The 13,231-nt window shown below is 41.3% G+C and overlaps 1 protein-coding gene across 5 annotated transcripts in view; it reads right to left on the reverse strand.

Moving 5' to 3' along the window:
• Window positions 1–6,655: 6,655 nt before the first annotated feature.
• ATF2 (activating transcription factor 2) overlaps window positions 6,656–13,231 on the reverse strand; it is a 118,364-nt gene continuing 111,788 nt past the window's right edge. For all 5 annotated transcript variants that reach the window (XM_088473587.1, XM_088473358.1, XM_088473347.1 and 2 more), the window contains one exon: window positions 6,656–9,159. In XM_088473587.1, the coding sequence (XP_088329713.1) occupies window positions 8,936–9,159 (224 nt within the window). In that variant the 3' untranslated portion in view covers window positions 6,656–8,935. The remainder of the gene's footprint in view (window positions 9,160–13,231) is intronic.

The following is a 13,231-nucleotide window of genomic DNA, read 5'->3' on the forward strand; positions in this document are numbered from 1 at the left end:
CCATGGGAGAGACGCCATGACATCTCTCCCATAGTTCCGAGGAGCAGCCGGATGGACAGGACGGCGGCGGATGCAGGAGCGGGGATTAAGGTGTTTTTTTTTGTACAAGCGGCACTACAGGGGTATTATATGGGGGCACTGCTACAAGGCCACTACTATATGATTTCCTTCCTTTCAAATCAAGGGGGCAACGTCGGCGTATTTAAATATATTTGGGGGTAAAGGTAAAAAAGTTCCCTGACCCCTGCACTAGACGATGTGGTGGCCGACGGGTGGACAAATCGTATCCGCAGTACACATCAGAACGAAGTAATGAAGGAACGGAACAAGCCTTCGTTCCGTCCTTCATTACTTTGCACTGCACCGCATGCGCTATCGTCAGGTTGTCCGTGCAGCAGGGCCGACCGTAAGGGATCGCTAACTATCGCAGGAGTGCGCAGATTGATATCGCTCCAGTGTGTACCCAGCTTAAGAAAGAGAGAAGAGAAACCAAGTAGCAATGTCAAATTCTATAAGGTACAGTGGGAAGTCATAGAAGACTGAACTTTGGTCTTTTCATAACTTAAATAACTACCACAACTGTGACGACCTGCTATGAGTAGCTGCTGACATGTGAGAGAGGTAAAACCTCCTCCTTAGAATGGGTTCAGCTGACAACATGTTATGCTTCAGGTTTCTATAATTATATCTAGGCATAATAATAACAGGTCATTACATTCCACCTATTCGCTAATTAACTTGTCACACATCAATGAAATGACCAAGAAACCGTTTATGTTCCTGGCAGGACATACATAACTAGTGCTACCAATAACTCATGTTCTGCAGAGGAGACTGTGTTGAAGAACTGTAGTAGTGTAAGACTTCGTCCTCATTCATTGTGACAGTGAGAAATAATAGACCAGCCATCCCACAACACTAAACTGCCGTATTAAATGTGATCTGAATATGAAGTGGTCTATTGATTTCTTCTATTAAAATGAGGTACAAAATGGTTTTCTAAAAATGTTGAATGAACAGGAAATTGGAAATGTGAGCCTTACCTCTTCTTACCGCAGGACGGGAAGTAATCACAAAGTAAAAAATAAATAAAAATTGTGTGTATATATATATATATATATATATATATATATGATAGATAGAAAGATATATACACACACACATACAGTGTGGTGGCTCTCAGATTACAAAAAAAAAGGTGATTATTGTACATACTACACTTGCATCACCTTAGCAACCTCTACCTTGTAATACTCCCAGCAGCTCTGAAGAGTATCATTGTGGTGGGCTATGCAAAAGTCAGCACCCTACTGAAATCAAGCTTGCTTTACCATCAGAGGCAATACATACAGATGTGTTCTCATACACCTAGCATCAATATGTCCTATGGCGCAGAACAGCCAGCACATCTGACCTGCTGACGAGTAGGGTACCAAATTTTTCTTTACATTTTGCGACTTATTCGCATGGCAGACGCAGTGAAACACCACTCACAGTGCACTACAGATGCCGGGCTGCGACCTTAAGTGCCGGGCATTAGTTTTAAAAACTTATAAAGTCCCAGATGAAGCACAACGGTACATGGTGTGAGAAAATGTTACGGATGCTGCATCGCAGCACGTCCTATACAGATTCAGACTCATTGTACAAATGTCGCACATAAAATTGATCAGTGTAATCTGTTTTGTCGTTTCCAGTTCTTTTATTTGTGCAAATCAAAGCCTAGTCTCATCAGGGACTGGCTGGCCGATTTTAGCATTTTGGGACAAGCACATAGCATTAGCCCATGAGCAGCGTCCCATCCAGTGGTGTAACTACCATAGGTGCAGGGGGTGAGGCTGCTATGGGGCGCGGACCGACCTAGGGCACGGCCCTCCCCCTGCACCAACGGTGCCAGGCCTCGGTTCGCGGCCCCTCCTCACTCCCCTCTCCTCGACTTACCTGCTCCGTGGTCGCGTCCTCCTGGTCGGCTCTGCCTCAGGCGCTCCTCATTGACTGACACTGGGAGGAGGCGTGGCCGCCTCCTGCCAGCATCAGTCAGTGAGGAGAGATGGCGGTGTGCCTGCCCTGCGCAGACCATGGAGCAGGTAAGTCGAGGGTAGTGCTGAGGGGGCGCTGCAGACAGAGGGGTGGGGACCTACAGGGCCTCCCCTATGTCTAGTTATGCCTCTGGTCCCATCCCTAAAAGGTGGTTTTAGTTGGTTGATTTATCAAATGGCAAAAAACCCTTTCGCTGAAAAAAGGTGGGGGTTTCCTTTGCCAGCAGAAGGGCTTATTTTTGCTTCTAAAAACATTCTGGTTTGTTAGTTTCTGTCCCCGAATGTGTTAATGATTGGGTGGCAGGAAATAAAAGTGTCAATGTGAATGATTAAATATTCTCTGTAAAGAGTAGAGTAATATGCCGGCACTACATGAATAAAGGATAAGACACAATAATTCTTATTTCCACTGCCATTGATGCAGCCTTCACCATGGAGCTCTATGGCCTATATAAGAGATACATGGGCAGTTTCGGAGCCGCACAAAATGTCAGTGTTCATGGAGTTGAGTATTTTTGGCTACTGCCCGTGTGCGAAAATCCCTAAACACCCCTATGGCGCATGTGTTACTCAGTGTACTCAAAATGGCGCTGTTGCGATTGAGATGCACTGTATCAGAGATGTCATGAAAAGTGCTGGTTGTTCCTGGGAGGTGGCTAAACACACACACGGTGATGGTCCGTCTTATGGGTGTGGTGCTGGAGTGGTTGTCTACACAGACAGCCAAACAGCAGTGGCGTAACTTCATCCCAGGTGCCCGGAGGCAAGATAAATGTTGGTGCCCCCCCAAATTAAAAAGTACCACCCCCTCAGCACCTATGCAAGCCCCAGCTGCCGTCCCCCTATGCAGTTCTCCCAAGCAGTGGTCCCCTTGTGCAGTGTCCTCTGTATATTTCCCCCTATGCAATGCCGCCTATGTAGTGCCCCCCAGTAATGGTCCCCCTTTGCAGTGCCCCAGTAGTAAGTGCACCAGTATTAAGGGCCCCTGTAGTGCTCCCAGTAATGCCCCCTGTAGTAAGCCCCCAGTAATGTCCTGTAGTAAGCCCCCCTGTAGAAAGCCCCAAGTAATGCCCCTTGTAGTGAGCCCCCCTCCCCCGCGAGCGCACACACATACAAAAAACAATACTTACCTGAAACCCCGCTCCAGTGCTGCTGCCTTCCGTCCCCGGCGCACGCTCCTCGGAACTATGGGAGTGACGTCATGATGTCACTCCCATAGTGCATTGCGGGACCCGGGAAGCGGAGCTCTGGAGTGAGCTCCGTTCCTACGGCTGCCGCCGGGGGAAAAGAAGGAGCCGGGCGCCCGCTGGTAACACACTCAGCGGGCGCCCGGCGCCTCGTATTGATGCTGCTGGAGGTGGACCGCCGATCAGCGGCGCTCCATCTCCATAGCAGTGCCCGGAACAGCTCGGGGGACAATGGAGCCAGGTGCCCCCTTAAGGGCTGGAGCCCGGTGGCAAATGACTCCATTGTCTCCGGGAGTTCCGCCACTGGCAGTCAGTCAGTCACGCTGGAGGCTTAGGAGGAAAAGCTGCGCCTGCCATAGGGCCGTACTTACATACTCTCCTGGAAGGTGCGGGAGACTCTTAATTTTTCAGGTAGTCCCCTGCATCCCCGGAAGAGTGGGTGAACCTCCTGCATCCTGCCCTCTTCACTAGGAAGTGGGAGATAATATTGGGAATCGCGGGCCCATCGGGAAGTGGCAGGGCTAAAATGACTTAAATTGTGGGCCTAACGACTTAAAAATTCAGTCCTTTCCTTGCCTGGTAATCGGGTCCCTCCTCCTCCGTGGTGCCATCTTCCCAGTGACATCTTCAGGAAGATGGCACATACGCACAAGAAAGCAAAAGCTCTGGCAGTGTACCAGCATCTTTGCTTTCACTGTGCAGCGCTATCTTCCCGAAGATGTCACTGGCAGAGGAGGAACCCGCTTTCCTAAGCAGGGCAAGTATACTTTGGGTACAAGGTGTGCGGTGCAGGGTACTCCTGAACCAATGGACACATGTGCACCCTGCACCCATTATAAGTAAGCCCATGTTGCGAAGAGTGACCACTAGTCCAAGTCAAGGGCAGCAGCTGGCCAGGGGTCCCTCAACAGATCCGGATAATCAATACCCACTCCCACCACCCTCTTGGCGCCTTTGATGATTGGGCTGTTGATGAAGCTAGATGGCCGTTTAATACTACTTTTCATGTACACTAGAATCAGAGTCTAGGCTATCATAACTGATTGGAAGTGGCAGTAACAGGGTAATGCTGCGAAGGTATAAATAACAAGAGTTTGCAGATATGTGCAGGGATGTGGGATCCACAATACTTGTAGAAGGAGTACAGGTTTTCACCAGGCAGGATTGCAGGAATACAGAACAGCATATCAGGATTGCACAGAACAGGATAGTACAATGCAGGTATAACCAGATCAACCAAGAAGGATATCAGGATTGCACAGTGCAGTTTTAGCAAGATTGCCCAGCAGGACATCAGGATTGCACAATGCAGGTTTAACAGGATTAGCCAACATGATATCAGTATTGCACAGTGCAGGTTTAGCAGGATTGCACAATGCAGGTAGCAGGATACAGAGTGAAGCACACTAGAATCTCTAGCCAAAGTACTGAGGCCTCTAATGAGAGAAGTTGTACTGGCAACTTATTGCCAGCAAGTGAGAGATTAAATAGGGCGTCCGATCATGTGACCAGGTCCTGCCTTCCTGGGTTTGGCTGGACATCTGCGTGACGTTATTCCAAGATGGCGTAGCCCATGGACCAGAGCCATGGGAACTGATGGGGAGGACGCCAGGCCTTCTGCGAGTGAACAATTTTTAACTGGTAAGTTGGACAGGAATCTGGAAAGTAGTAGAAGACGCTACCTCAGCCAATAACGGTGCCACGGGAGCCAGTGTTTGACATATAGTAATTGTTAATTTAAGTGCCTATCTGACTGCGGCCACCTTAATTACTTTAGATGAGTATTCACACTTTTATCAAAATAAGCACTAAGGGGTATATTTATTAAAGGTCGATTTTAATCAATTCTAAATCGATCAACATTGATGTTGTGTTTCTGGGTGTAAATCACACATTTACTGTCACTTAAAAAACCAGGTCCAAAATTGTCTGTTCGTAAATGTGTGATTTAGCCCCTGAAACACAACATTAGTTTAGATTGATTTAAAATTGATTAAAATCGACCTTTAGTATATTTAACCCTAAGAACCTCCAATTAATGCCAGATATTATAAAGCAATACACTTCTTAACCCCCCCCCCAATCACTTGCAATGTTGACTGTTATTAGATCATTATGTACCCTAAGTAAGATGTTGGTAGAAGAAAACACAACATCAACAATATCTCCACAACAGAAATGGCCAAGGTTCCAGTTGGTAAAAGGTTAATACATATTAATGAAGCATGCATAATAAGTTTCATATGTACACTTTAGTACCTATACTATGACACATCAAAAGCACCTATTCCGACAGTATAATAACATTGCAAGCGGTTTTTCATAGTTGCGGCCATCCAGATGATCTAATGTTTTGAATATTTGCTTTTTTTCAGATCTGTATATTTTATAAGTAAAATGTGTTAATCATTATTTAAAAATGTAAATATAAAATAGGAATACACCAGTAACTGTGGCAGGCAACCAGACCAAGTGTGCCCTGCAGCTGCAGTTAGACAAGATCTGCAGCTAGATAACAGCTGTAGAGCCTGCTGTATAATATAAATATGTACTTGTGACGCACAAGATGGATAATAAATCGGCTTTCGTCCAACCGTAACACCAATAATACAGACTCCTCACTCACCTGATCCTAACCAAAGGACTGTTTCCACAGTCTGAACACCTGAATATCAATATATACAAGTTTTCTAACAAGAAAGCTATATTTCTAGATATAGGCATATATTGAATTCTGCAAGTAGTAAGAATTGTGATTAGTTGAGTTTTTTTTTTTGCAGTGTTTTTTTTGTCAGTCATTCTTGCAGAATCTTGTAAATATAAAACTGGCAATTACTGAAAATTATATTTAACATAATACTAAAATTTTATTATATTGTTTGATGTAAATTACCAAAAAACTGATACCATCCATTATTCCATTTTCTAAACTGAAAAACGGTATCAATATATGTTGGTAATTTGATTTATACAATTAAATGTATAAATTTTAAATTTACAATTTATTTCCATTGAAATTAAAAGATTACATAATTTAGTCTATTGTTTTGTAATGATACTCCTTTAATAACTAGTGTGTTTTATTTTAAATAAGAGGTATCACTTTTTTAATATACTTAACCCAAACATAATAATAAACATGCATTTTTTATTAAATAATTTTATATTAAACATTTTTATTTTATATTTCAAATGTAATTTAATAATTTATTACGCTATTCTATGGAATCAGCTATAATAAATATATGAATGAATTTACAGGGTTACATTGGTCTTCAGAACATTATTTCAGCAGATTTTTATTTCAGTTACACCCAGGGAAAATAATGAACATTAGTAATGGTTTGTACAATACTATATTACATCTCTTGTAAGATGTGTGATACATGTATAAGGAATATCAATTTTTAAATAAAATAATATACTCTCTTTCATTTTTAAAATGTTTATTTCAATGTACATTTATGTGCTTGCCTCCTAGAGAGATCATAAAGACATTTGTAAACCATGGAGATACAGTAACCGAATAAGATTATTAAAAATAAAAACAATTTAAATAACATTTTATTTTTATACATAATTTACTCATGCAAACTGTACTAAAAAGTTAAGCCGTACAGTTTGTGAAATGTTAAATCCAAAGATTAGAAACTGCTACGCATAGAAATGGACATCAAAACAAATGATTTAATCGCTTATTTGCGGAACACAGATACACATTATTTTCTAATATTGGAACTAACACCATTCACCAAAAAAACATTTACTCTTCATACTTACATGATGTTATTTTAATTTACAGCTGTGACAATTTTATAATACAATACAAAAAAAAATGAAATGTACAAATAAAGTGAGAAGTGTCTGCATTAGAGTTTAAGAATCAATATTTCACAAATTAATTTAATAACAAATAATATAAAGCTTTCCTGCAAAATTCACATTTTATGTAGCTGAGGTTAATTGGCATTAGACAAAAAACAATGCATTTTACATCCCTTTAGCAGAATGAAACATTAATAATAACAAGTAGTGCACTGTCCTCAGCTTGGTTCACTGCAAATGTATCCAGTGATTTAATTCACGCTGACTTACAGCTATTCTAAAACATACCTAAGAAAACGGATTTTTATTTAAATTGGTCTTAAACATAGATCTCCTAAAACACCATCTAAATTCTTTAATTTCGAATAAAATATGTCATTCTATTGGGGTACATGACAATTCTTGAGAACAAAGGGAAATAACTAATAACTGTATGTTACTAAAATTCTGATTATATACATGAGAATTTTGTAAAGTGATTTAAAGATAAGTAAACACTTATTTTACTAGTGATTCTTAAAATATTGCATTGTGAATCAAAATAGATAATGGCACGTTAAGAGGACTCAACATCCTGCAGGCAACCTCGATTATGAGAATGAGTACCTTACAATCATCTCCTCCAACACAAACTACCTTACATCATGGAATGTTAGTTATCATACAACACACATATTCAATTTATACCTGCAGTCTTCCATAGGCCAGCATCACACTGAAGGCATCTTAAAAACATTCAAGCATAGTTTGCTGGCTTAATCTACGGGTCTCATTTTCACCCCTCCCCATTCCCTGACTCACACATTTACATTATATTAACATTTCCAAGATAAGATACTGATTTGTTTCTCTACAAGATATGTATCAAAAGTTTGCTACAGAAAGATGATAGTGCTTACACAAGAATTAAGTACAATTTAACTCGCAAACACAATGCCAAAAATATGTTCTGACTTGTATAATGTAGGTTTTTAGGCTGTTTCTGGCAGTCACACTCATAGTAAACATAAGGTTGGGGAGCCAGTGAAGCACATTACTGTGAGATTCCAGAAACTATTCTACTTGTTACTAATAAACTAGCACTTAACGATTATTTTCTTTTCACAATTTTCAGTAGGCTTGCAAAAACAAAAAAATCCAAAAAATAAAAATAAAATAAAGAATTGCACTTAGACTACAGCTTTTGCAAATGAGCAAAAGTTGTTCCTCCCTCCCCCTCCGTTAATACAAATTAATTATAAAGTGAGGTGACTGTTCTGACCATTAAAACGTTCATTAGTGTCATAAGTCACATAACATATGCAAATAAAAAATAAAAATAGTCTAAAAAAAACATACACACAAAAATGATTAAAATGTGTCCCATTATTTTCCCTTACCAGCTGTACACAATAAAAAATAAAAATGCAAAAAGATTGAAAGAAAAGTGTCTTGTCTTGCTTTCTCATGCCTAGTGCATTATGACCCTGGTAATAATCAAGATCAAAAGGGACTATGCAAAACTTTGGTATAAAATGCGTTAAAGCAAATATTATTAACATATCTCCTTCTCTGGGTCTTAGTAGAGAACACCCATAGCGTAACGAATGTCAGGTTGCAAATTTTTTAACTCCCACACGCACATATGTATGTGTGTCTGTTCAGAGGAGAAAGGAACAAATTAAATGGTTGAAGACTAAAAAATTAAATTGTTAAATGCGATTAGACAAAAACTATTGTTTCTGAAAAAAGGCAGAACTTGTTCAAAGAGAATACAATGTATAAAGTAAAACTGGATTTTAGGCTATTCTTCAGCTCCTAAAATAAAGAGTGACATTTCATTGGTTTTCCCTTCTAAAGTCACAATTCGTTTGTGAAAACATGATGCAATACACAGGTTTTTAATCAACTTCCTGAAGGCTGGGCCGGAGGCGGGGCCAGAGCAACATGTGAGGCGGCTGGTTCTGTACTCTGGTCTGCCATCTGGGTGAGAACAGACGTTGCTATTGCTTCTGCCACTGAGGTGGAGCTCACGCCATTGGAAGTGCTGATTGAACTGTGTTGGATTGCTTCTGTCTGCGGGCTGCCAGGCATTGAAATGTCTTCTGAGCTCTCTTCTTTTTCAGCATCTAGCACGACAATAAAAATATGTATTTTTACTATCAGACCTGGCAAGTGTGGCACTCCTATACACAAAGCTGTCACACTTTATTACATGTTTATACCATATATACAAGTGCACATAAGCCAAGTACTACAGCAATTCATTCATGCATGCCTTTGAAAGGACTGTGGTGCTAGTAAGAAACAATGCAATAACGCCTGAGATCTCAGCAAACTGAGTGACTATGGCTCTGTGCGTGGCTCCAAAATAATCAGGGTGCCAGAAAAATGTACAGCATATGTGGCTACAAGATCACCATTATTGGCCAGCTTCCAACCACACTAAAGCTGGGTACACACTAGACGACTTGCAAATGATGCAAACGTCCTCAACGATTTCCCTTGAACTCCCGGGCCAGCGATCTAGTGCAAACACTCTGTGCACGATCTGCGGAGAATTGTTACCGAGACTGATAGATCTTCCTGCATGTTCAAAAGATCTGAATACGCGACGAAAGACGCAGCGGGAGCGTGCACAGTGCATGCACACTTGGCGATTTGAACGATTTGTCGTTTCCGATGCGTCGGAATTGACCAAAATCGTTCAAAATATCGTCTGGTGTGCAGGGGCCTTAACAGTAACAGGCCCCAAGGCGACCTAACAAACTTTGTCGCTAGTTATCATAGTGACACAGCAAGCAAAAGCATCCTAAGAATGAAGGCATATGTGTATTGTGTATACATTAGGATCAAAGTTTTTTTTTTTTTTTTTATGTCTTTACTATATATACAGTTGGCTGCTTGATTATGTTCTTCATTTTCTTTGACTCGCTGCAACGAGAAAACAAGCACTCCTCCAGTTCTCTACTGGCAGTAACCTGCAGTAATGGAGATAGACTTCATTCACCACTTAAAGGTAAGTAAACGGAATACAACACGAATTACACGCGTGACAATCAAAAACCGTGACTCAACCATCCTCGCTCATATTTTAGTCTTGACATTTCCATTTGTCCATTAATTTCTCCAGTCTAAAAATGTCTGGTTCACCATCACCCCCTACCACTCATCTATTCTATTTTTCTGTTGTTGCTAAAAACAAGAAAACACTGTAAATAAGTGATATAATTGGGAACCAATAGGCTCCTTACAGAGTTAATATGAACTAATCAAACTGCAGCGTTAAATGGAAATTTGGTGTACATAGTCTTCAAGCTAGGGCAAGCAAGGTGCATTTAAAAAAAAAAAAAGGGCACTTCAGCCCGATGTGTCCTTTTCATAACTCACAGAGATGCTGGTCTGCCCCCAAGCTCTCCCTGCAGAGTGAATAGATGGCGTGCGCACAGCATCTATTCACTCACCGATGATTGTTTCACTGGCAGTCCCCCATCCCCCCATGGGACACTGTGGCCCGTGGGTGGGGACGGCTGTTTTAGCAGGGTGCATTTCAGCTCTTACAAATGGGGCAGGGCGCGGCGCCCCGTTAAAACAGCCTAGCAAGAACACTATGTACAAATCTGCTTCTGCATTACATGCATGGAAATAATTTGTATATTCACCTATAAGCAGGTTTGTACACATCTTGTGGCAGGGATATAACTTGGGGTGTGCAAGCTGTGGTGTCGTACAGGGCGCAGGGCAGCGCTGTAACAGGGCTCAAATGCGCCCTGTGCCGGCCTGCCCCCAGGGCTTCCAACGTTATTAAGTCACACAGAGGGGTCGTCAGCAAAGGTAAATGCAGCGGTGATCGGAGCGTTCTGAGGATGCTGTAATCGACTGTACAGGCTGCAGGTTGCTTGTCTGGAGCATTTAAAGAATGCCCCCCCCCCGCCACCGCTGCAGCAGTGATCCTGGCTCAAGGCACCCTGCTAGCCAGAAGCAAGGGCCATGTGGAGACAGTGCCGCCCACAGAGCCCTGTGTTCTGTGCGGCGGCACCGATCACACTCCCCTAGTTACGGCACCGTCACTGCCCCATGCCTCACAAACTTTATTGGGCCAGGGATGTATATTACAAAAAAAAAAAAATACAAATTAGTGTACAGTGGCACATGGGGAGGGGGCCCCTAATACAGTGGGGGGCCCATTGATAACTGGGGGTGGGTATGGCGGCCCTGTATTACCACTAGGTGGGTAATAATGATGGGGATCTTTTGACACACGGGGATGGGAGGTGATTTTACAATGGAAGCCTATGGACACAGGAAGGTGCAAAATACCCCCATAGTATGTGTTTTTTTGTTTGTTTTTTTTCAGTACATTCCAAAACCTTTTAAATGAAAAAAAAAAAAAATTTAATATTGGGCATAAACACGATCAGAAGTGCTGGGTTTAACAGCTCCATAAATTAACCCCTAAATGTCTTAGAAATGCAGGGCTCACTACCGATGTTTCGAAGAAATCCAATTACTTTCTCAAGCTATGCATCTGTATGTATATATATATATATATATATATATATATATACACATACATATATATATATATATATATATACACATACACACATATATACACACACACACACACATACGTACGTACGTACCGACCCACATATACTGTATCTGCACAAAAAATTTCTTGACTCCATAATTTTATTGTTTGCCACCCACTTTATAGCACCACTTTCATTAGGGTAACAGTTGTATCCCATGCAAGGAGTCAGTGTTACGGGAAGAAACACTGCGTTTGATAATAAATATACATGCTTGTATTTTATTAGTCATCCCTATTTTAAAAAAAGAATGAGTCATCCCCATTTTATAAATGCAACTGTTACTTTCCCTATAAGCTCATCAGTGGCGATTTTCTCAATACATGGCAATTACATTTCTAAAACATGCAGAACAATAAATGGTAATAAGAACAGGAGACAAATCCTGACTATAAATCAGGCAACACTCCTGCTCTGCAAACAGGCAGATCTGTGCTTCGGACGGATTCCTGGTTATGGAGAAATGTGAGTAACTGATGAAAGGACCTGGGTTTATTAAATCTCCTACATGCAAAAATCAAAGCCAGGTATAAAGTGAAATCTTTTCAGCGCAAAAGAAACCGAGACGTGAACTAAAAAACAAACAAACACATGAACACACACACACACACAAGCAAATGCTCTGCAGGAACCGTATTAGTACTATAGGCTCTTTTTATTTCAGTGCAACATCGTTTGCATTTGAGGGTGACTACACGAAGGCTTAATTTCCATGATGTTACAAATCTGCTTGTAATAGGTGTTGCTACAAGATGAGCTCAGGTAAACGGCTGTGAAATTAATCATTCTACCAAATGAGGCACCGCACATTTGCATCCGTTATGTGCTTCTAACTTGCGTTGCATTATCGGGAATGCTTCTCATTCCATTCCAGCCTGTCTGCTTCGTATTAGTGCAGCTGAAAACGCACAGTCATGTCGATGAGAGTGCATAGTAAATGCCATGAGATGTGGTTATGAAGTGTTTACATACAAGTGTCTTTATACATGTCAATTATTTGAGCAAGATAACAATTTCCTATTTGGTCACTGCTGCACGTTTAAAAAAAAAAAAAAGAACACTCATTAAAAAAACCTTTCTAATGGGTAGGAAGCATAATGCAGGCCAAACTCGTATAGCCACAATTTTTTATTTATAAACAGTTGCTATTATAACGAACACATACTCTGCAGCTCTTCACAGAGATTATTTAGCCATTCACATCAGTCCCTGCCCCAGTGGAGCCTACAATCTATATTCCCTACCAAATGCGCACACACATACACACTGACTTTCTGTTGGGAGCAATTACCCTACTAGTATATTTTTGAAGTGTGGGAGGAAACCGGAGTACATGGAAAAAAAAAAACCATGCAAGCACAGGGATAATATACAAACTCCACACAGTTAAGGCCATTGTGGGAACCCAAGACCTCAGTGCTATGAGGCAGTAATGCTAACCATTACACCATCCGTGCTGTAGTATGTGCACAAGAAGCAACTCACTTAGACCATAATCAGTGGGTGCAACATCAGAATTATAGGCTATGTAGAGTTAGACAGCATATTATTTTCACCAACTATAAGTTGGGGCAAGTGTTCCATGATGATGACAGCTAATGAACTG

The sequence above is a fragment of the Taudactylus pleione genome, unplaced genomic scaffold (assembly GCF_031769625.1).
Source record: "Taudactylus pleione unplaced genomic scaffold, aTauple2 ptg000004l, whole genome shotgun sequence".
NCBI lineage: Eukaryota > Metazoa > Chordata > Amphibia > Anura > Myobatrachidae > Taudactylus > Taudactylus pleione.